Source organism: Zootermopsis nevadensis, unplaced genomic scaffold (genome assembly GCF_977971745.1).
Source record: "Zootermopsis nevadensis isolate Lab colony 2312 unplaced genomic scaffold, Znev_1.0 Znev_ptg000030l, whole genome shotgun sequence".
Lineage (NCBI taxonomy): Eukaryota > Metazoa > Arthropoda > Insecta > Blattodea > Termopsidae > Zootermopsis > Zootermopsis nevadensis.
In genome coordinates, this window is record NW_028259162.1 from 7021623 (window position 1) to 7044580 (window position 22958).

At 37.5% G+C, this 22958-nt stretch overlaps 2 protein-coding genes across 5 annotated transcripts in view; one reads left to right on the forward strand and one right to left on the reverse strand.

The window, feature by feature from the left end:
* Ret (protein kinase receptor Ret oncogene) overlaps positions 1 to 12555 on the forward strand; it is a 103037-nt gene extending 90482 nt beyond the window's left edge. Inside the window, exons 12-21 of one of the 2 annotated variants that reach the window (XM_087358778.1) lie at positions 1464 to 1601; positions 2746 to 2851; positions 3221 to 3383; positions 6340 to 6454; positions 6636 to 6825; positions 8284 to 8473; positions 9433 to 9562; positions 9902 to 10103; positions 10603 to 10772; positions 11232 to 12555. In XM_087358778.1, coding sequence (XP_087214904.1) covers positions 1464 to 1601; positions 2746 to 2851; positions 3221 to 3383; positions 6340 to 6454; positions 6636 to 6825; positions 8284 to 8473; positions 9433 to 9562; positions 9902 to 10103; positions 10603 to 10772; positions 11232 to 11776 — 1949 coding nt within the window. In that variant the 3' untranslated portion in view covers positions 11777 to 12555. The remainder of the gene's footprint in view (positions 1 to 1463; positions 1602 to 2745; positions 2852 to 3220; positions 3384 to 6339; positions 6455 to 6635; positions 6826 to 8283; positions 8474 to 9432; positions 9563 to 9901; positions 10104 to 10602; positions 10773 to 11231) is intronic. The other variant, XM_087358779.1, reaches the window with a different exon arrangement.
* Positions 12556 to 13148: 593 nt separating this feature from the next.
* Positions 13149 to 22831, reverse strand: LOC110831033 (uncharacterized). Of its 3 annotated transcripts, none has more exons than XM_022066565.2 (8): positions 22547 to 22831; positions 21961 to 22018; positions 21402 to 21539; positions 20731 to 20952; positions 19754 to 20074; positions 19070 to 19171; positions 17968 to 18116; positions 13149 to 17255 (listed from the first exon to the last, which is right to left on the reverse strand). In XM_022066565.2, exons 1-8 carry the CDS (start codon positions 22673 to 22675, stop codon positions 16542 to 16544), a joined length of 1833 nt encoding a protein of 610 aa, XP_021922257.1. In that variant the 5' UTR covers positions 22676 to 22831; the 3' UTR covers positions 13149 to 16541. The 3 variants fall into 3 exon arrangements, with proteins under 3 accessions (XP_021922257.1, XP_021922256.1, XP_087214906.1); XM_022066564.2 differs by having other exon boundaries at positions 17968 to 18119; positions 22547 to 22830; XM_087358780.1 differs by lacking the exon at positions 22547 to 22831 and adding an exon at positions 22359 to 22501 and having other exon boundaries at positions 17968 to 18119; positions 21961 to 22110.
* Positions 22832 to 22958: the final 127 nt, after the last annotated feature.

The window sequence follows — 22958 nt, forward strand, 5'->3', positions numbered from 1 at the left end:
AGGTACTGATTAAAACAAAATATTATCGAGACTAGCTTCGGCTTCAAAGGGTCAAAGAGATTCTTTGATAAACAAGTCTTACATATATGTATTAGTTAGCAACTAGAAATTTACAATTTTGGTACGTTAAATAGCATTTGTAAGATTTGAGGTTTTCACAGCGGTGAGTATGAAGATTTCTGTCTTCTGGGTTGTTGCGTCTGTGTAGTCTGGTCGATGTTTACTAACGTTTCTGAGGTCATACTGCCTCCGTCGTCAGGGCGATTACATTTCTCCAAGTCTAAACTTCGACGACATATTTAATCACTGCCAGACTTACCTCTGTACGCTGTGTCACGTGCGTCAGTATGCCTGGTGTATCGTCTGTTCATCGTTAACATCCACTGCTAACATAATACACTTGGACAGTATTTTAATTAATAATCTAGTTACATTCCAATACACACCACAAATTCACTTGATTATGTTCACGAGCAAATAGCACAAAATCCGGTCTCTAAACAAAATGTACGTTCCACTAACGACACTATAATCCGCTGGTATGGCTGGCGTTGGTGTAGCAAAGCAGAATACGAGTCAACAGAATTACTATGTTCGTTCCTTGTTAAAGTCCTGTATCTCACAATACTTCTGTATTTCAAAATAACTTGTAAAATTGTAAGGCCTTTTTTAATTATTTTTTGTACATTTATACTCATTAACGTGGTCTTTGCGTAATAAATATATCATTTTCACCCCTCAAATACGATTACGATGGAATTGACTGTGTCAGTACCGACGTAACTGGAAGAAACTTCCCTAATCATACCGCATGAGTAGGTGAGAGACGCTAGCGCACTTTCTCATAAAGCGTCAGATGTATGAAACTGTGAAGTACCAACTGAAACCGAAAAACACACCAGATCAGTAATTTTTAGGAGTGCCATTTCAACAAAATAAATACGGAATGCAGGATGACACATAATAAAAAACTCTTTCTAAACAACTACTTTCAATACGATAACAACGTTCATCTTAGTATTTCATATTCTGTAGCGAATATGTGTTGGACCAAACTCAAATAAAGATAAGACCATTTGTGTACAATACAAGTACCTTAATATTGTTTATAACTTATATCAGTAACATATCGTAAAAGACGATTAAATGAATTTCTTGTGTGTGGGGGGATATGGGTCTGAAACTCGGTTTGAAGAGTTCGACAAGATGTGTTAAGGAGAATTTTCTGATCCAGGAGGATGTAGCTATCTGCATATTAAGAAGCTTCACAGCTTGTAATTTTCGACAATTATTAGATCTATTGTAGCGATTCACTGACGGAGGATAAATACAACATCGAATTAAACTCTGAAGCTGATCTGTTCCATGTAAGGAATTTAAAACACAAAATCCTCATCTTCTATAAAATGTTCATCGGGGCCAAAATTAACGTAAGCTCTTCAAAAGAGAATTTCTTTTTTCAGATGCTCTTCCCAAGTATCGGAAAAAGAACACGACTCGCGAATCGATCCTCAGACAATTTTCAGATGCAAGTACACAGACACATGATACAGTGGCTTTTGAAAGAAATCGCAAGGACAAACCCCAGGCTCCAATTTCAAGTAAGCAGGAACTCCCTTTATGTACAGCCACAACCACCCCTTAGTGTCCAGATCACACAGCCTGTCAAATGCATCAACATCTTTCAAAATGCAAGGAAAAGCGAACGGACTGAGTAGCGAGCCTGTCTGGTGAACCAAAATAAATTCATCCTGTACGGGTTCATAAAAGCTGATTACTATTCATCACTCTTGCAATTTTTCCAGTTTCTCACAACTCTGTAAGATGTTTAGTAGGGTTCCCCCAACGGGGGATCAGTCTGTTGCAAATCCCCTGTCCCTACAACACAGCACAACGGAAGAACACGTGTGACTGTTGAACATGACAGCGTGAGATTCTAACCTACCAACATACTGTTCGAACAGTCAGGGTCCTTCTTTATCGACTGCGCTGTCACTGTGATCGGCATCAACATTATTCATGGTACTGAATAGGGCACGAAATGGACCAACCCTGAAAGACTTTCCAGCTTGCCGTGGGACATGAGACCTCTTAAAATTAATTGATCTTTCATTCCTGTGCCAATACTAATACGACAATTTCCGAGCATTAACATTCAGCCTACTTCACGTCATTTGTTCTGACTTCAGTGTTACAATCCACAGAGTATCTGAGCATGTGCTCAAGGCTTGTGATGCAACCTGCGTGATATTCGCGGCACAGAGTTGAATCACAGTGCATCATACCAGCCTTATTTCTGTTCACTCACTGCTATGCAGGTACAATGGCCTCCATAACATTCTTCAGGAAACATTCCAGAATGTTAACAGACCTTCGAAAATTTCATATAATTTACTTCACAGCTCGCAAAAATACTCTAGTTCTGTTCGTCGTGTACCCCCCCCCCCCCCCCCACCTTCTTTGTGGCATGTTACTGTAGACCCCTATTTTCCCGTTTATTCTTTCCACTTAGATTTTTTAGATTATGTTATCACTGCTTGTCACCTCCCATGACATGTTGACTTGCATCAGTAAAGTGTATAGCTGTGTTACCAAAGTTTCTCGCACAATTTTACTAATTTTTTGGCCTCGATCCGCAATTGCACGGGCATCTAGATATTCCCTACATCTGGCGTTCGTATGATTCTTATAAAGCAAATTAGTTCGCATTATAACACCAAAGGGGTGGTATTTCCTTCGTTGCAGCCACAAACGAGGGGTCGTGTGGGGCAGCGTGTCTCATTGGAGTCGTCATAGGGAGCTTCTTCCTGCTGAGTTCAATCACCGGCGTCTTCATCTGCTGGAAATACAGGTCAGCACCTTTAAAAACTACACACTTATAAACTTTTGTATAGTTAGGATAGGCAGATAACATTAAATTATACAAATTCTCAATTATATTTCAATATGTTTATTCTTCATGTAGTTACCAATTAGCAAGAAAACACAAAAATTACAGGAACTATAATTAACCACAGAAAACTGGAAACCAAGTTTGATCGCAAACCTTCAGTTTCCTCAGTACGCCCACAAAATTACATGTTAATATCGATCTACAACTGACACCGTCAACAAACGAAATGGATGGTCCTAGTCTCTGGTCGAAGAATCAATGGCCACGATCTTCCCAACCTCTAAAACGCAACTCAATGACCAATTGTTTTATTGTCTTCTAAATCAGAATGTCTGGGAAAGGAAGACGGGATCGGAAATGTGTGGGTAGCGTCGCGTCTCTTTCCGGCGTCCAGTCAGACTACGTGGACCGGTCTCTTCAATCTGGCGACGCTCAACTCCTCAGCTACGACCCAACAGCTCCTATTCCTTCCCCTGACCCACGAACAGCGGTAAGTACAATCTGTTTACCCGTTAACCCTTCTCATTCACGCGTATGGTATCATCCCCTCGAGGAAAAAAAAGCTTGCAACTAATTGAAATATTCTCATAAAACTTTGTATGCTTCGGAGATCTCCATTTTATACCATAAATAATACCAACAAGGCGTCCATGCGAACTTCTAAGATGCGAGTGGTAAGTGTGAACTTAATGTAGTGTCAAATGCTGTGTGGATATAGAGATTCGCGAAATATACAACTTTTGGTACGGTATTTTTTTTCAGAATGTAAAATAACATGACCATCATGTGAAATATATGATGGAGCTGGAAACATGAAACTTGACAAAGATTTTAATAGGCCCACAGGCCTTAACTACAGATTTATAAGAAATATTTCTGTATCCAAAAATTACAAACGTGTAAAGTTTAGAATTTTCAGGTAAAAGAAATTCATACCACGTAGGCCTCCATTTTAACACAAATATATAAATCACTCAGTTCACTCACATTACGGGCTCCTTTCGTTCAGGGATGTCCAAAATATGCAACGATGCATTTATAACCGACAAATGTACACAAAAAACGTTATGCCATCCTAAACATTCAGTGACTCATATTCAGAACACAACACCCGCCACCTTCAAACACAAGATCGTTCGCCTTTAGCTCTGATACTTCACGTCATCAGTGTCAATGGTAAGTTACGTTTCTCAGTTCTGTTTATAACATCAGTCAGGAAATTCGTTCTTTTTGCAGCGGTACTTTTTTACGGAAATTCTTTCAACGAGATTTTTATTAAGTGAGTTTATTTTGAACACGTTGGGTTCTTGTTATCATGTCATACAGAGATGAAGATGTTTGAAGTCCACAAAGGGATATAGGATAAAAAAGTTAGCGACTAAGAAAAAGTTCTTCGTTGAAGCTTTCATATATTGAATTAATATCCCCTCAAAGAGCCAGTATATTTTTCTTTCTGAGAAAAAGTTATTTAATATGAGTGTTTGGTGAACGCCGATTTAAACACAGCCAGTCTGAATACGTTTGGTTTTTATGTACACAGAACTTCACTGAACATCGCGGGGAAGTAGCAACACTCATCCGTAACGGAGAATTTTATTTTTATTTATTTAGTGTTCTGTCTGACGACAGGTCCATGTGAACAGGATCCTTCCATCCTTTTCTCGGACTGGGACCTGTTCATATACGTTCTTGGCAGATGATCCAGAAGTGGTTTGCCATTGCCTTCTTCTGTGTGTGAATGGAGTAATTGTTGGGATGCCACGGAGAAACCGGGGAAGCCCCCGGAGGAAATCTCCGTGTTGCCTAGACCACGGCCTTGCCCAACACAAGTTATAAATCCGGGCACCGCCGGGAATCGAACCCGAGACCCCATGTACATTTTTTTTTCACGTGGTTTCCCACAATCCGTCAAAGTTTTGGTTAATTATATTCAAACAGATTTTATTCCAACTTCTATTCGATTAACTTTACCAACAGCCTATCCTACCAAAGGTTTTATAAACTGCACAGTTGAAATGTGTCGTTATATAACTCAATAATGAATCAACGTAACTTCACAGTTGTGGCCCATGTCCAATGGATTTAAATTGAATTTTGTTTCCAAAACAGGCGTCTCAACTACAACCATTGGCGAATTTAATTTTTGTTCGTATTGACCCAGTACGATCCCCAGTTATACATAAAAAATAAACGCATGTTAAATTTTAAATTGTCTATGTGATAAACTTAATAGCAACAGATCTCTACCTCCAATAAATCAACATGAAGTCGAATGAGACAGGACTGTACAAAATATTTTTAAGATCTGTTTACTCCAGACTGGCATAAAACTTTCCAGTCCTGTTTATTAGAACAATTCTCATTCGACACATGTTATGGTTTCGGTCAGTACATGCCCCCAGGCTTTTAAAGTGACACGTTTTTCTCATATGAAACAGGTAGAAAGGAAAGTCTCTTACTGTGATTTGAAACAAAAGTCCGGAAGCATCTGTAATCCAGCCACACAGCAGGACCTATACCAATTCCAGTCACGTACTGCACTTTCAATCAAAGTGCTACAGGCAAGGGATTGTGTGACTCAACTGGAAACTGATTCTAGCGATGGAATTTCTCTTAAAAGCACACATATATTAATCAATGTCACCTCTGTTTACCTTTGGTTACCATGACAACAATTAATGTTTAACACCTTGAGAGAAGAAACTCCTCCCATTCGCGTTTACAATTAAGTCTCTGCTTAACGAGGTGTCTTGGGACAAAACAAAGTGTGTTATGAGGATAACAACGTATACTGAATCTTTGTATGCGTACCCATGCTTCGTTTAGCAAATAAAAAAATCAACAGTGTCAACGCGACCCTGAAGATGCACATAAACTACGCGGTAATGAGGACGCCACATCTTGCAATGACTTCCTATTTCATAGTAAGAGGACAACCGGGCGACTCGACTGACGTGTGTTGGTCAATGGTCAGAATGTAGGCCCTCCTATTTCTGACAGAAAAAGAATAAATATGATATCTCCTTGGAGGTAATGAATTAGTTCCTAAAGCAAGAGCTGAGATATTTAGGAAATGGTGTCGAAAGAATTGAGTTTCAACTTATCTTGAAAAGTCTTCGAGCCCCACAATTTGAGAAAAGCTGAGTTAGAGTATTGATTCGGATTTCTAATGCCATACCCTGAGGACGAGAATTAAACCACCTGACACGGCTGGTAGCCCGAGAAGAAGTCATTATAATTAAATTATTCAACAAAATATGTTGGTGTGATGACAGCGTGAAAAATTAGGTCCATAGGTTGCCTGAAAGCAAAACTTAAAAACCCTACAATTCACACAGAAAGGAGTGTTTTCAATACGTATTTTTTCCATATACCTTACTCATTCCTGTCTTCGCAGCGCCATGCAGTAAACATGAAATAACAGACTCTTTACTATTTGTTACCAGCCTGACCCGAAATGGGAGTTCCCCAGAAGTCGACTGATCATCGAACAGACGTTGGGCGAAGGAGAGTTCGGTCGAGTTTTGCGCGCACGCGCTTTGGATATCGGTGGAATATCTGGTAAGTAGTAATAATAGCACAACTAACGTCAAGCACTGCACAAAATTAATTATTATATAATTTCGCATCTAAATATGCATCTAATATAACAGCTGGTCTTTTCTGTTGAATCTTTAGGGTTTATAGCCAGAAAGTCAAACTGTTTAGTCAGATAGTTAACATTGGTTCTCCGATATCACAGGATGCACAACTGTGGCCGTGAAGACACTCAAAGAAGACGCCAGTGCATCAGAATTGGCGGATCTGTTGTCAGAGTATCAGCTCCTCAAAGAAGTCACTCACCCGAATGTTATTCGACTCCTTGGCGCCTGTACAACGCCTGGCTCTCCTGTTTACCTCATCATAGAGTTCGCTGAATACGGCTCGCTCAGGTGTGTGTTGTAAATGCGTATATTGACAAACACGACCGCTACTTTTTCTGGAAAGGCCTTCCAAAGAGACGAGTTAATCGCAACTTATAAAAGACATAAATATAAAGATCTATATGTTTCATAAAAGAACCAACCAAAGCAATTAATACAAAATTAGCTGTTTTCAAGAATTATTTTACGCTTTCCAGCAATATTTTGCTTCGGCAGTGCCAGTATGTCGGGTGGTTAGTTGGCAAGTTTTATACCAGTTTTTATCGATTTAAACCTGTACACACGAAGTTTGAAGGGAAATAAAAAAAAAACAGGGTAATACTTTTGGAGTAGTTACTGAATAAAACTTAAAAGGCAGCCAGTAGTAGAATGCTGCTACTTTTTCTAGCAAAGCGCGTTCACAGATTGTCTTCAGACCACTTTCCTAAGTGCAAAAAATACTTTTGAAAAAAAAACTTTGCGTTTTATAGAGAGAAATACTCACTTTATGTTACAATTTTAAAGTGGCCTTTTCGCTTAAATAATTAATCTTGAAGGTTGCTCATCAGACAATTCAAGAACTTATTTGCAGTCTGCTAATTTATTTAATCTATTTCGAAATCCATTAAACTGTTAATCATCCAGAGACGACGCCTATCATGCTAATGCTTATTTTAGAGTTCCAGACACAATTACGGTCTACAAACACGGGCTTCAAGACTAAAAAACGAATCGGTCCGACGCAAGAAGACGTCATTAGTTTACTGCCTTTAATGTACCCTGGTAATGTAATTTACTCCAACAGCTAGCATCTTCATTACGAATGAATTGCGACCACCTTGAAAACGAACGGAGACACTTCGACGAAGTCCAAAACGCGAATAAAACAGCGGTATTTTATCTGACTTTAATAACGCCTCTTGTATCCGTACCATAAAACATGCACGACGGTTTATTAAATGTTTTAGTGGAATGTAATATGACTGAGACATCAGTGTGCATGATGAACGTTTGTAATGCAGAAACAGGACGATGCATAAAACGCTGAAGAATTTTTTATTTCATCACGTTCCTTGTGAACAATAGTTCTTGCTAAGACAGAGCCGCTAACATGCATGATATAGCGGTCTGAAGAGGATATTACTGCATTTGTGAATGGCTTTTACTGAATTCCTCTGCAGGAAACCGTGCCAACTTAAAAAAAAATGAGGTGAAAGGTGAGATTTCAGTTTCTCATGGTGGCAAGTACAAAGATAACAGTCTTCTGGAATTATCATGATGATGATGATAATGTTGGAGGCAGTAACCACCTCTGAAACTGGTCAATTTCTACAAGACTATAAGGCGCGGCCGCCATATTCATACTTGTTGCCATAAGAACCAGAAATCTCAAAACAACTCTCCATTATTTTATCCAATATATCTAATTTACTTAATGTGTTACCTTCATCATCGAGACTGACAATTACCCATATTCTTCTGTTTCAGGAACTACCTGAGGAAAAGCAGGCATCTTGAATCAGATGGGCAGATTCCGTGCTCCTTCAGCTTCAGTAATACAGCGCAGTCTGACTCGACAGAGGAGACGGAATACACAACCACTCCTGCCACTCCGAGGGACATCCTTTCATTTGCCTGGCAGATCAGCAAAGGAATGGCTTACCTAAGTGACATTAAGGTTAGTGCAACAGTCCACTGACATTACCAACTGTTCTGTAAAAATTAAATGCTTACCGTAAGCCGGAACATTTTATTATTGGGTAAAATTCCATTGGAAATCCTCTTTTCTTCTGTTTACGCTTCGTGTGCATTGATGGTCAAAAATACTCGTCTCTTCTTGACGTCTTCTAAAAACTGTCTGTTCTACGTTGTCCCAAAAAGTAACTGGGTGGTGTTTGAAAATAAATGTCTTTGTCTTTCCGTGTACTGTCACTTATGGCAGGACTAATCTGCAGTGTGACAGACATTAATCCAGAAAATAATAGCAATAGTTTGAAATAAATCCATTTTACATTTTTAAAGAAAGAACCCACTGTGTATTCACCAATTACACTGCTGTATACTGGGAACGACCCGTTCTTCAAGTGCCTGAGCACTGCGGGTCTCAACTTTTCGTTGGCTTGATCTATAGACATTCGGTAGGACTCCTTGGACGAGGGATCGGCCCGTCGCAAGGCCTCTACCTGTACACGGGACAGCACAACACAGAAAAACATCCATGGCTTGAGTGGGATTCGAACCCACGGTCCCAGCGACCGCGCGGCCACTGCGGCCCCCACACTGCAGTATACTTGCATGAAAGGGAGATAATTCTTAAATGAAAACAATCCAATCACTTCAACTAATAAAAGTATGTTTACTAGTCAACTAATGTTTTGCCCGTACATCCTGAGCATTCAAACCCATCACTGGATCCTACTAAGAGTAATACCTATCACTATACCATAGAGCAATGGTATTCAACCTTTTTTGTTCACGTACCCCCAGATATAATTTCTCTTCAACTTTCAACCCCCAGGGGTAAGCGTACCCCAAGTTGAATACCACTGTCATCGAGTACGTGGTTTTAATATAACCCTCTCATTAATCTCCATCTTCCAAACAAGGAATTTCTAACCTCACACTTCCTTTTCGCAGCTTGTTCACCGGGATTTGGCAGCAAGAAACGTTTTACTGGCTGCAGGAAGGATCTGCAAGATCTCAGACTTTGGCCTGACAAGAGACGTGTATGAGGACGACGCGTACCTCAAGAGAAGCAAAGGACGTGGTAAGTTCACGCATTAGTTTTCTTAAAATGTATACCACATTCTGTTTCACAGTATACAGATTTATATTTTTAATTTTCTTACTTAAAATTTCTACCGTAAGAATTTGGCATTACAAATACCTTGGCAAAAAGAGGTTTAATGTCACTCTTTTATTTGCCCATGAAGATTTATTTCATTGTAAATTTCCCACAAAGAAAAAACATTAGATTAAATCATGGTTCAATATCCTGTCAGCGTTCTGTATCAAAAGAGGAATACATCAACTCAAGAATTGTAATGCAACAGAATACGAACGTACGTCCAGCACAAAACTATCGATCCTGCATTTTGTGTTACAGTCCCAGTCAAATGGATGGCATTAGAATCACTGGCAGACCACATGTACACTAGCAAGTCAGATGTGTGGAGCTTTGGTGTACTAATGTGGGAGTTGGTAACCCTGGGAGCATCACCATACCCTGGTGTTGCAGTCCACAATCTCTTCCATCTCCTGAAGGCTGGTTACCGGATGGACAGGCCTGAAAACTGCTCCATCCAGTTGTAAGACATTTCTTAATCAATGCTAATATTTTGATGAAAACTTCAACCCACAAAAATGTTGTGTTACTTTGTTTGGAATTATTAGTCATCTATCACTATCCAATGAATGCCCCCCCCAAAAAAATTGCTCTAATATATTTTTTATTTTATTTCAAAACGTGTGTATTCAGATTTCAGTGGCAACATAACCTACTTTCATATGGATTCTGAATAAAGACCTACAGATAAGTAGGAGGATAATATTAAAATATATCTCAGGTTGTGAGGATGTGAAATGGATCAGAATAGGATTTGATGGCATGTATTTGTGATGACAGTGACAAACATCCATGTTCTATAAAACATGGAACTTCTTGATCAACTATAAATAACTACCAGCAACTCATGTACACATTGTACAAGAAATTTTATTAGTTTCTGAAATGGTGTCCCTTCGCAGGAATGTTCTCCATTATCAATATATATGACAATGGAATATATATTATGTTTCCAACAAAAGGTACAGAGTGATGAGAAGCTGTTGGAATGAAGATGCAAGCGAGCGACCATCTTTCAAGGACCTCACGGCTACATTTGAACGCATGCTGGAAGACGGGGTAGAATACTTGGATCTGAACCCACGTATTGTTCACAACAGAACATACTTTACCAACCCAAGGGACATACTGGGTAATTACCACAATCTCAAACTCCAATTGCTATGTATGATTATTTCTGGTAACAGATTTAAATATAGCTCAGTCAGTATAGTGACTGACTACAGACTGGACGAGTGGGGTTCAATCCCCGACAGGGCAGAGGACTTTTCCTCTAATCTCCAGCGTCCAGACCGGCTCTGGGGCCCACCCAGCCTCCTGGCCAATGGGTACCGGGGTCCTTTCCTGGGTGTAAAGCGCGGCAGGGGAGTGATGCTGACCGCTCACCCCACCTAGTGCCGAGGTCAAGAATGAGTAGGAGCTGTACCTTCTCTCCCCCCAAGCGCCTACATGGCTCATAGTGGGACAGCTTTACTTTACTTTTAACAGATTTAAATACCAAATGCGACAGATTCAATAGCACAAATTATCACCTAGCAGTAGAAAAGATCACATTTTAGAACTGAAGTGAAATTTCTCTCTGTTTGTACAGATAATAATGATGAAAATATCGGCTATGGTAACCTTAACATCCTGCAGACTGATTCTGTAAACTACCTGACACAACCTCAACATGACGAGTTCCATAAAGGCAGTTGCAAGGATCAGCAAGGGGGTGAGAGATTTGACCAAGTTGAGTCAACCAGTGAAGACTCACGGCTCCAGAGAGCGACTCCAGAGGATGAACAGCATTTATTAGAAAGCCATGGAAAGGAAACGACATTAATCACTGCAGGAACGACACATTCAATCGAAAACCAAAAACATTTATACCAGAATGAAATGTCTAAACATAACGAATCACCAAGACCAAGTAACGCATACCTGACACCCATCCGACAACCAAACGTCTCAAACGAACCTCTGAATGATACCAAAACTTTATCAGTGCGTCCACAATCTTATTTGAATATGGATGGAAATGTGAGCCTTACAAACACAGAACCTGATAGCCAGCAACAACAGGATCTGTTGTTTTTCGTGGGTGACAAAATGTCAAATTCCTGTCCTAATACTTCCAAAGTGACATACTTTTAAGTTATGAGACTGCCAACACTGACTTCCAGCTTATATAAATCTCCCTAATTCTGAATATATTCGTATGTGGTTTCACTGTGAAAAATACACATTCTATTTCATAATTGTAAGAACTTAATGTTAAAGAAACAGAGTATGTCATTACATGTATGGATTATGCAGTATGATCCTTAATTAAATTGATTAATTTTGGGGGACACTTCAGAAAACAAGGTGCCAGTTCAAAGCTATGATGATGCAGACCACTACATAGCGAATGCATCAATCATAACCACCAATCTGTTACATGGTAATTTATTTTTTCATTCAGGATGAGCTCTGAAGGATGTACGATATACATGGTATTACAAGGTCCTTTGGTTCTTGTTACCACATTTTGAATTCATCCCACCAAACTCATCCTGAGAAAATATGACAACTGTAAATTACCACAGTTCCAAAACAATAATCTGAACAGATATTTCGAAGATTAGTTCCCCTAGTACTTTAAATACTATTCTGTTAAGAATCATCCTGTATATACATGGCAACAGTACCATTTTAGAGGTAACATTTTTCAATTTAACTGAATTGACTACGTAATTTTTGCAGTTAGTACGATTCTCAGCGTAAACAGCAATTATTTCCTTAAACAGCATTAGCTGGTTGGTCTTTAAAATGGTGAACTGTTGAGTTACCTTTGTGGTACGAACTTGATTATTAAATATTATTTAGATAGCTTCAGCTTCAAAGGGTTAAATACCTAATTAAAAAGTTAAATAAATTTAATAACATGAAAATGTTGCTGTCATTTTTTATAAATATATTTTTAAAACTAAGCGCTGAACGTCTCTGAATGTGAAGATATTGTCCACATCCATCTTTCATTACATTTCATGCTGTAGCAGACCCTGCAACTCAGCATTATGGACACAACAATTCAGTAAAATGTTCAGATTCCTGTAACTTTTTTTATTTCACACAAAGAAGAATGTAAGAAATTAATGTTTGAAGACAAACTGAATTTCTGAGATAGCATAATTCCATGTGTACATGAATAAAATGCTGCATTTTCATTCTGTTGCTGATAATGAAGTACATATTAGTAGGTTCTTACAAAACTGACATATTTCTACACTAAGAGCAAACGTGATGAAATAACTATTCACTGCTAAACCACAAAATCTATTTCATATAACTGAAAGCCACACAGAGATGAGACAGCACTAAAAATGTGAAAATTATAATTTAGTAAATAATTAATTAACATTTATTCCCACTTTCATGCTGAATCTCCTAGATTTAAATTAAAATTATGAACTTAATTCAATTTTTAAACTTTCATTTGGATGCAAAAATACCTGGTATATTATTTCAAATAAAAGACTGGAAATGTTTTCAATTATGGTTCTATTTATTAGAATGAGAACATTATACACGTCTAGTGCACAGAAGAATAATTTAGTGTTCTGCCTCAAGAAACTCTTCACTGCTAAGAACAGTGCATCCCACTGTGACCTGCTATCAGATGTGACGTGGCATAAAGTTATTTTAAGTCACAACTGTGTTTAACGTTTCAAGAGACTGAAGTTCCGTGTGTCTACAACTAGTCAACATCCCTCCAAAGCCAGAAACAATCACCTGATCAAAACTGACTTCTAGTTTTGCTTGCTGGATTACAAAAGGTACAGATTTGTTTTCTGCTGTTGTAAACATAAACATAAACAATTAAGTAACTGCCAGGGGTTGTAAACAATACGCATTTGTGTGTGCGCGTGCGTGTGTGTGTGTGTATATATATTTTCTTCAGAATGACATGGAGATATGACAAGTGTCATGTAAAACAAGTGCACACATTCCTATTGTGCTTCATTAATAATTTGGTATTAAATAGGGGATAATTTCAGAAAGAGGCTTCCTTCCCACTTCAGACTTGAGACAACACTGCAAAAAGAACTAAAGTATGTCCTTTAATATTAAGAATTGGCAGCTGTTTAATTATGAAATGAATAAGGGAAGAATTATTAAGTAAAAGTTGGTTTTATGGGTTAATCTGACAAAATACCATAATCTTATTATTTTAAGTTTTAATTAATAATGTGGAAAACCATACGAGCTCGGTGAGTTTGAGTGTTTTATTATGATCTGGCAAGGTGGGGTTTAATTCCTGCATTGGACACAGAATACCTTTTCACCACACCAAAACAGCACTGGTTTCGCCATGCACGAAAGCAACCACAGCGCTTAAGCTGACAGTGCAAGTACATTAGTTTTCCATGCTCAAGTAACTAATGAGAAAATCATAATTTTATGAAAAGCTATTTATCATCAATTTCAAGGGATGGGCCAAGTCAATCCATTCACTGTAATTGTTGTTTGGCAGGAGGCAAACAACCTAACAATCATATAAAAACAATTTTTATAAAGTCAAGGTTCCCTTAAAATTCCTGGTCAATTTCTTCATCAATACAATAGTACCTCTTGTACTGTACCAAAACAGAAGATCCTCATGATGTTCAAAGTTATATAATAAGGGGTTTTGATTCTTCCCATAACCACAAACTTTCAGCCATAACAAACAAAAGACCAATACATACTTCTTTCAGGGACCTATCTCAACAACAATTTTAATTTATTGGGTAATTATAAAATGTTTTACTGTTATAACGTTGTACTATTTGTGACGATTGTCTTCTGAAGCCTTCTTTCTGTAGTTTCGCCATATTTTCAACCAAAGTTCCACAATACAAATGCCATTAACAAAATCTGCCAGCTGGCATATATTACTTCACTCATAGATCAGTATAATATTTTTTGAAAAGACTATGAATGTCTCTATTACTGTTGTATATGATATAAACAATAAGACAATGTATTATTGGTGTAAAATAGATTAATTCGGTTTCAAAATTATAATCTTAGTCAGTCACTTCTGGTTATATCAATATAATTTTTTATACATATCAATTATTTTTAATGTTAAAACATGATATTGCAAAGCAAATGTAGTAATTTGTAGTATGATAGTTTATATGCTTTTTTTTATCTGAAGTTCACATCTTCTGAATCAGACCCTAATAGTAAATAAGCAACACCTACAATAGAATAACACTGCAACAGTTTTAAACAAATTAAAATTCTGTAAAACATAAGTACAAAATAAAATTATATAAGTAAGAAAACTTACAATCACTGCTCTGAGTATATTAATTTGTGTACATGCTAGACAGTAAATATTTCTGAGATCTGGAAGACAAAGTTTCCAATACATTAATCTTAATTTTTAAGGAAATAGGAGATTCAAATCCCATATTACAGGGCTACCATTCTAATGACTTAAAGTTCAAACTAACAATTATTTCACACTACAGTATAGGATAATAAAATACAGTTTGCAATGTATACATACATATCTACAGAATGTTTTTACAAAACTTAACAATTATTTTCAAATTAAGAGCATTAGTAAACCAGTAAATTGTACTGTGGGTAAGATCATGAGTGTCCACATGAAATCTCCCCCATTAACAAACAAATAGAAAGTGAAACCTACGAAAGATAGAAACACGGGGTTTGCGAAACTCTGTAGAGCAACTTAGAAAGTTTATTTTCTTCATTCCAGAGGTCTTGTAGGCAATCAGTGGCGACACTGCAATCAACAATACACAAAACGGCATCTCCACAAGAGAGAGCTCAATGTGTAGTTTGGTTTTCCGAAAACTAAATCACCAATTACAGTTCAAAGAAATTAAAGTCATGTTTTTGAGAAGGATTCACCAGACAAGACCATAAAGGTGTGGTATGGCAAGTTTCTGGCTACAGGGAGTGTTTTGTGGCAGTCAGGTTCAGGCAAAGATGTGTGTCTGATGAAAAGGTGGAGCGTGTCATGGAGGCCTTTCAGAGAAGTCTCAAAAAGTTCACAAGGTGCTTCATAAACGACTTCGTTTATGTGTGTACAAAGTCCAAATTGGACCAACCAGGTGGCCATCCCGTTCTCCAGAAATAACCCCCCTTGATTTTTCCTTGTGGGGTTATGTAAAAGACAGGGTTTATGCCACCTCGATATGCGATGTTGCTGAACTCTGCAGAAAAATTACGGATGTCATCCAAATCATCACATGACATGCTGAACAACACATGGGCTGAAATCAAATATTGCTTAGATATCCTGAGAGCTACTAACAGAGATCATGTTTAAGCGTACTAAGTAAAACTTTTTGAGTTATTCCATAGAACGCCACAAACCACAGTTGCAGCTCCCTCCCAATTTAATCTGTTAATGGGGGAGAATTCATGTGGACACTGTATAACTAATGTATGAAATGAATCACATGTACCTGTAATTTGGCACACTTCATTTAACAAATGCTTTTGGGTACAACTCTTAATAAGTGGCTTAACTTTCTTAAACATGTCATGTCTGCTAAGGATAAAAGAAGTACAGAAACTCCTTAAAGTTTCATGGCTTTACTAACGTTAATCTTCACCACCATGAATCTCATTTTCCACTATGAATATGTGATCATTTCAGCACACAACATAATCTCCTTTATTTTTTACATCAAGTGAGACTGAAAATGTCATAGTTTTTCCTTTTAAACCCTTTGATAATGGTGTGCAGTTAAAAGAAAAATTACTGTGGAAATGATATTATGGAGAGCCTTGAGATAGTAGTACAAAATATTGACTTATCCAAGCAGTGAAGTTAAACACTTCTATAAACACAAAAATCTAGACTACCATTCATGTAACAAACCTTTTTACCAAAACATGAAAAATCATTTTTCTACAGTTTCATAGAATTTAGGTCAACCCCTGAAAGTAGAGCTTCACTGTTCTTAACTGGCTCTACCTTCATCTGCGCAGTCCCTGTAAGGTCTAAATCATCCAACAAAAATGGTAATTCAACATCAAGTGGTTCAGAACTCTCACACAAATAGTCTGTGGAGTCGCTACCACACATATTCCTCCCAAGCTCGTTACCTTCCTCGCTTGAAGTCAAAAGTTTTGGCAGATATCTTGTATTCTGAATGCCATTAACATCATTCTCCTTAACTTCCAGTTTCTTGCAATTACAAACTCTGACGCAATCGTACTCAGCTTCTTTCATAGCTGCCAGCAGAACGCAGCCTCTACTATTCAAATCAGACTTACCTCCTCTTAGTTTTGGTCCAAGTAACGTCCTTGCATAATCCATAACAGTAGGAAACCTACCGCCATTATGAATGTACCGTAACATCTTATCAAAATCCTTGGTTAGCTTGAACATTCGAAGATTCTTTGCCTCATCTGGAATATCACGTTCAGTACAGTACGGCATCAAGACAGAAAAGAAATCAGGTCTGGAGTTGCGTTCAGAGAACTTCTCCTTCAAGAAGTGGAGAGCAATGACATCCACATTCCTAAATATCCCTTCTTGGTTGCAGCATTTCGGTGGTGAAGAAACAACCATTACAAAATCAGCTCGAGAGAATGCTTCATTGCACCACATGAATGGATCCTAAATAGAAATAAACGAGATTATCTCAGTTATCGCTAATAACAAACATGTTTTACTGTAATGATAAACTATGATCTGAAGTAACCAAGCTAGTGAAGATGTGAACATTGCCATATGAGGTGTATGTACAGCTGAAAATGGACGTTCAAATAGCATTACAACCTAGAAAAGCAACAATAACATGCTACTAATCTAATTTCATTTATAGTCTCATATTAGGAACATAAACTGAAACTATTCTCTCTTGAATATATAAAATATCCAACAATATTCTTGTATCAATGTATTTATAGATATTTTCTTTGATACGTATGTTTATCAAATCCTCATAAAATTACATGATAGCTGCATATTTTGACACAAGATAATGTGAGAGATGCTTGCCGTTAAGGAAAGAAAGGTCCGGTATTTGGGCCATATCATGAGAGGAGTACACTATGAGATCTTAAGACTGATCATCGAGGGCAAAATCCAAGGAAAAAGATCCGTCAGTAGACCCCCAAAACTCCTGGATGAAAGACCTAAGAAGACGGCTCGGATGCGCCTCAATAGACATCTTTCAAGCGGCAGTCTCGAGGACGATGTTCACCATGTGGATCGCCAACCTTCGTTCGGAGATGGCGCAATAAGAAGAATGTGAGAGAAAGAGATGAAACAGACTAAATTACTCTATTACAAGTATACTTAAGCCAATACGTTTTACAGTTCGTACCTTCGTCTCTGAGACCTGAATATCCAGCTGATCAAGCAGTGCTTCGACAAAACAGACATTTCTCAAATATTCTGTTAATGTCACCATGCACTTTACATGAGCTGCATGGGATGGAGTGTAGATAATTAACACTACCGGTAATTTAGCATCTGCTGGGGGAAAGAAACAACAGTCACTGACATAACGTTGTAATGAACAGAATCAAACACAAAACAAAATCACCACTGCATACAGCTGTGTGATTATGCTATCACCTATAATGCTTATACTTTTTAATAAGATGACAAAAAACATAAAGCAAATCTAAAGGGTTCTGACAATGGTGCTACAATTGGCTCCACTGTTGCTTTGAACATGTCATCTTGGTTATTTGTTAAAAATCACAATATTTCAGAGACTGATCTGCCTCCACCATTAGGTCAAGGTATGAAGAAATGGGTGCCTACTCTGGTGGATACCTTAGACAAAGTTAGTCTCCATCGCTGGACATGAAAGAAACTTTACATTTACAGCTTATCTGTTTGGTTTTCGCCAATGGAACTTAAATTTGTCACAGAAACACACTTGTCGAATTGCAAAGATGGGAAATAACAATGTACAGAAAGTATTCAAGATGCTCTAAAACAAATGAACATAGTACTATATAATTCAATTCTAAAGGGTTTTGACGACAGTAAATTACACTTAAAATTATTCATCATCAGGATTTTTTCCATCATCTGTTCTTTAAAACCACGACGTTTCGGAGGCTGGTTCTGTCTCCGTCTTCAGGTGAGAGGTGAATGGTCTTATAATTTTTATTTTATCATTTAAGTATTATAATCTACTGACAGAACCCATACTTGGGTAGATAAGTTGAAATAATTGCACAATTTATATTGTCCAGTGACAGAGACTAGCTCTATCTAAGGGACCCAATAGAGTAAGTACCTCTCACCTGAAGACGGAGACAGAACCAGCCTCCGAAACGTTACGGTTTTAAAGAACAGGTGATGGAAAAAATCCTGACAATGAATAATTTTAAATAGTACTATACAGTTTATCAGTATCTAAATAATTAAAGACAGGATAACAACAGTTCATACAGCAGTTTATAACTTACCAACTACAGGATGATGCTGCCTCCTCCACACGCACAGAATAAATAAGAAGAGAGATAGAAGAATCAGACAACAAAATATGAGTGTCTTTGGAATAAAAGTACCTGTAAGTGCAACACACTGACATAAGTTTCTAGTTACCCTCAAATGCACAATGAAATAAAAAAATCTTTAGCAAAGCTTTTGATTAAACTTGTTTACTGCTTCTACATTTTGTAAAAAAATAATTTCTTCACAATTAATTCATCAATTAAATATTTAATGGTAAACAATAAACTGATTATAAATATTAATCTAGTAACATTCCTGGAACCTTGTTGTGATGGTGGGGCTTGAGTACCTCAGTGACCCCAAGAGCTATGCTGGCAGTAGCATAGCTACTGGTAGGGCCTCCTTAGCCAGATTGGTCAAGGGGAAGAGGTCAGACTAAGACAGGTACCCTGGTCCTCCAGGTTGGGGGTTGGTCGCAAGGCTAACAACCTTGCACCGTAAAAAGGAAAATGTTTTGAAACCTCGATCAAAGCCTCGGACAGAAGGACCGAATGGAAGAGGAGAATTGAGGAGGCCATGGACGGAATACGGACCAGAGAGCCATAGAAGAACATGCCTGGAAATTATTATGCCTAAATGTTATTATCATTTGTGGTACAAGACAAAATTTCTGTAATTCAAGCCATTATACTTACGTACAGTTATATATGGAGACTTTGCAATTTTACACAGACCATCAGTACAATTATTACTGAGTATGCACACCTCAAAGTGGTAGTCACCACTATGGAAAGCGTCAAACTTATAACTCAATTCATGGTTCTCATTTGCTCCTGGAATCACTTCTGAAGCCTGTAAGTTCATTTCTGAGCTTTCTACCTTGCTGAACACTTGTACTCTGTAGTTCTGTACACCAAAATGTGAAGGAGCCTGTTGCCATTTTGCTATGAAGACTGGTGACTCAGAAACATCAACATATAAAAATGGTGACCAATTTTTCAATTCGGTTCTTGGCGCTGAAAGAAGAAAGAGATAGCTCCATATCCTGGGAAACACCAAGTAAGATATGAAATAAAATGTACAAAATATCCAAATTTTGAACTTATATATATAGGATGAAGGGCAGTAAACGCATTACTGACCATTTATCACAATTTTCTGAACATAGACGGAATGCTGATGCTACTTCACGACACTTATAACACTACGTTTGAGTTAACATGTAGTGTTTCAAATAGTTAAGAATGTTTTCAAAACAGCAAATCAGTCATAAATCACATAATAAATGTTAATGTTCCACCAAAAATTGCTAATAAACAAGAAAAGTCTCATTTCTTAAATTACAAATTAAATACAAATTAAGCCATTATATATGCAACTTTTCAATTTTACACACCACACAAAAACATGCTGAGTAAGATTTGAAGGGTATACAAAATCCAAGTACACAATGACATAAATTTTAATATAAGTAAATAAGCATTTCGCAGTACCATTTAAATTCACTGCATCCTGAGATTATAAATCCAATTCACATTCCACTCTCTCTCTCTTTCAAATGCCCTTTATACATCACTCTCTCTTAATCAAGGCAGCAGACACAATATGCTTTATTGAATTAGATGCATCAATCAATTAATTATAACAATTACTTTAGTGCACTAACCCATACCTATGTGTTTATAAGAGGGAAGTTCTGTCACATATTTTCTGACTTCAGTATGCTGCAGTGTTTGAGCCTCATATTCAAAAGTAAAATATGTCTCCTCATAGTTTGATTTTGTCCAAAGACAGTCATAGAAAAGTTCTGGAATACTATATTCTGAAGACACATTAAATTCTCTGCAGAAGTGTTTGTTGTCATACCCATTCTGTTTGAACCTAAAACGCAGAGCTGGTGGAGAAAAAGAACATACAATATTATCATACATAAATTGGTACATATGTATTAAACATTGTTTGTACATTGCACTGATGTCAAAAAACCAAAGATCAAACTCAAACTGATACCTCCATTACAAATCTGTTCTTCCAAACAATCAACAATTCCAATTTTTAATTTCTAAAACATTTACAGCAGTACATTCATTAAAAAATATCAGAATTCTGACCAAATTAATAGATTTTATATTATGATAATGTCCATTCCCACGCAGCACCTTCAGTAAAGTGGCTTCCTGCAATATCCACTACAAACACCTTATTAGTTTCCATTACTACTGTTGATGAAAACCATTGTGAAACTGTCATCAAATTCATTGGATCCCTTAAACACACAAGTATCAACCCTATGAAGGATGTAACTGATTACATTTATATACTGAATTAGACTGGTATTCTTACATGTCCATCTGATATCTGTCAATGATACATTGAAGACAGATAATCTGTACCCTGACTCTTCATATGGATATGCCTTCAGCACCACTGCGCCAAGGTTATGAGACAAACCACCAACGTTAAATGACCATTTTGCACAATCTGAGAAAAAAATATGGTAATGGTTTTGCACTTCAGTCTCTCACAAGAACACATATTGATAATGGAGAATATGTTTCAAACAAAGTTTTCTGAACACAAATATGCAAGTTAAAACTTGTAAAGACAAATCTAATTTCTTGCTTTTGGAATTAGTTGTCAGAAGTATAACATCATACCATTCTTGTAAATCGCTATACACTACAAATAAAGCATATTCACTATATTACATCCCTGCAGTTGTGGACAATTCACTTCAGCCGCTCTAACAGGTATTAAATGAGGGATTACTTTTCTGGCCCACGTTGTGGATACAATAAACAGCACTATTAAATAAAAAACTGATGCATCCATATGATCTAAAGAAAACAGACTGACAAGGCATTACAATTCTCAGTTGATCAGCAGTAAAACATTATCTTACCGGACTGTAAGTATGACACCACCATACACGCTGAATTAGATGCATTTAGATGTAAAAGCTGTAACGAGAACAAAAATTTCCCATTAGCATATACTGCTGACCCACGGGTAAGTTCCGAATCAGTAGAACTGCTATTGTGTTCAGGGTTCACTGGTAATAATTTGAAGATTTCTGTCTTCTGGGTTATTGCGCTGTGTAGTCTGGTCGATGTTAACCAACGTTTCAGAGGTCATACTGCCTCCGTCATCAGGGCGATGAATATATCATATATTCATCGCCCTGATGACGGAGGCAGTATGACCTCTGAAACGTTGGTTAACATCGACCAGACTACACAGCGCAATAACCCAGAAGACAGAAATCTTCATATTCACCGCTGTGAGAACCTCAAGTCTTACATGGTAATAATTTGACAGTGACCATACTTCCGTATTACAATGGGGCCTTTCTTCAGCTAAAACCACCAGTTTAATATATTTTCTTAAAGTGCAGGCTACTATTCTATAGCATACTACACTGACAGCCTTCTTCGATTACATATTCATGTCTAAAAATAATGTAATAATCTTGATATTATTACACGTACCTGAGTCATGCAGGATACGCTATCATTAGAGCAGTAACTAAAAGCTGCAGCAGCCGATTCGAGGGCAACAATCGCGAAAATACTTAATACTCCCAACACACGAAAATACATTTTCACACCAGCCGTCATTTTGACAGGAAGTACGAACTGTTTCAAACATCTTCCAAACACATATCTCTAGACCCTGTTTTTTTTTTTCTTAACATTGACTGCACACCGTTCATACGCTAAACCCCACCTCAACAGATTTAAATGAATAGCGGGCAACGAACAGAAAACGTTGGCAGAGAATATGGTTTATTCACCATTCAGCCACCTGACGAGGCTCGTAGCCTGAGTATTTCATCAACGACATCATAGCAAGTTTACCCACAGATAATACAGTTTACCTCACTTCTTACATTGAAATGAG

What these genes read in the sequence shown, in the direction of transcription:
- LOC110831033 (XM_022066564.2), bottom strand. Translation starts at nt 22,675, where the DNA reads ATGACGGCTGGTGTGAAAATGTATTTTCGTGTGTTGGGAGTATTAAGT. An exon ending in GACAGATATCAGATGGACAT is followed by an intron (nt 20,953 to 21,401) that starts GTAAGAATACCA and finishes TTTCTCCACCAG; the next exon opens with CTCTGCGTTTTAGGTTCAAA. An exon ending in GTCTCCATATATAACTGTAC is followed by an intron (nt 19,172 to 19,753) that starts GTAAGTATAATG and finishes TTGCACTTACAG; the next exon opens with GTACTTTTATTCCAAAGACA.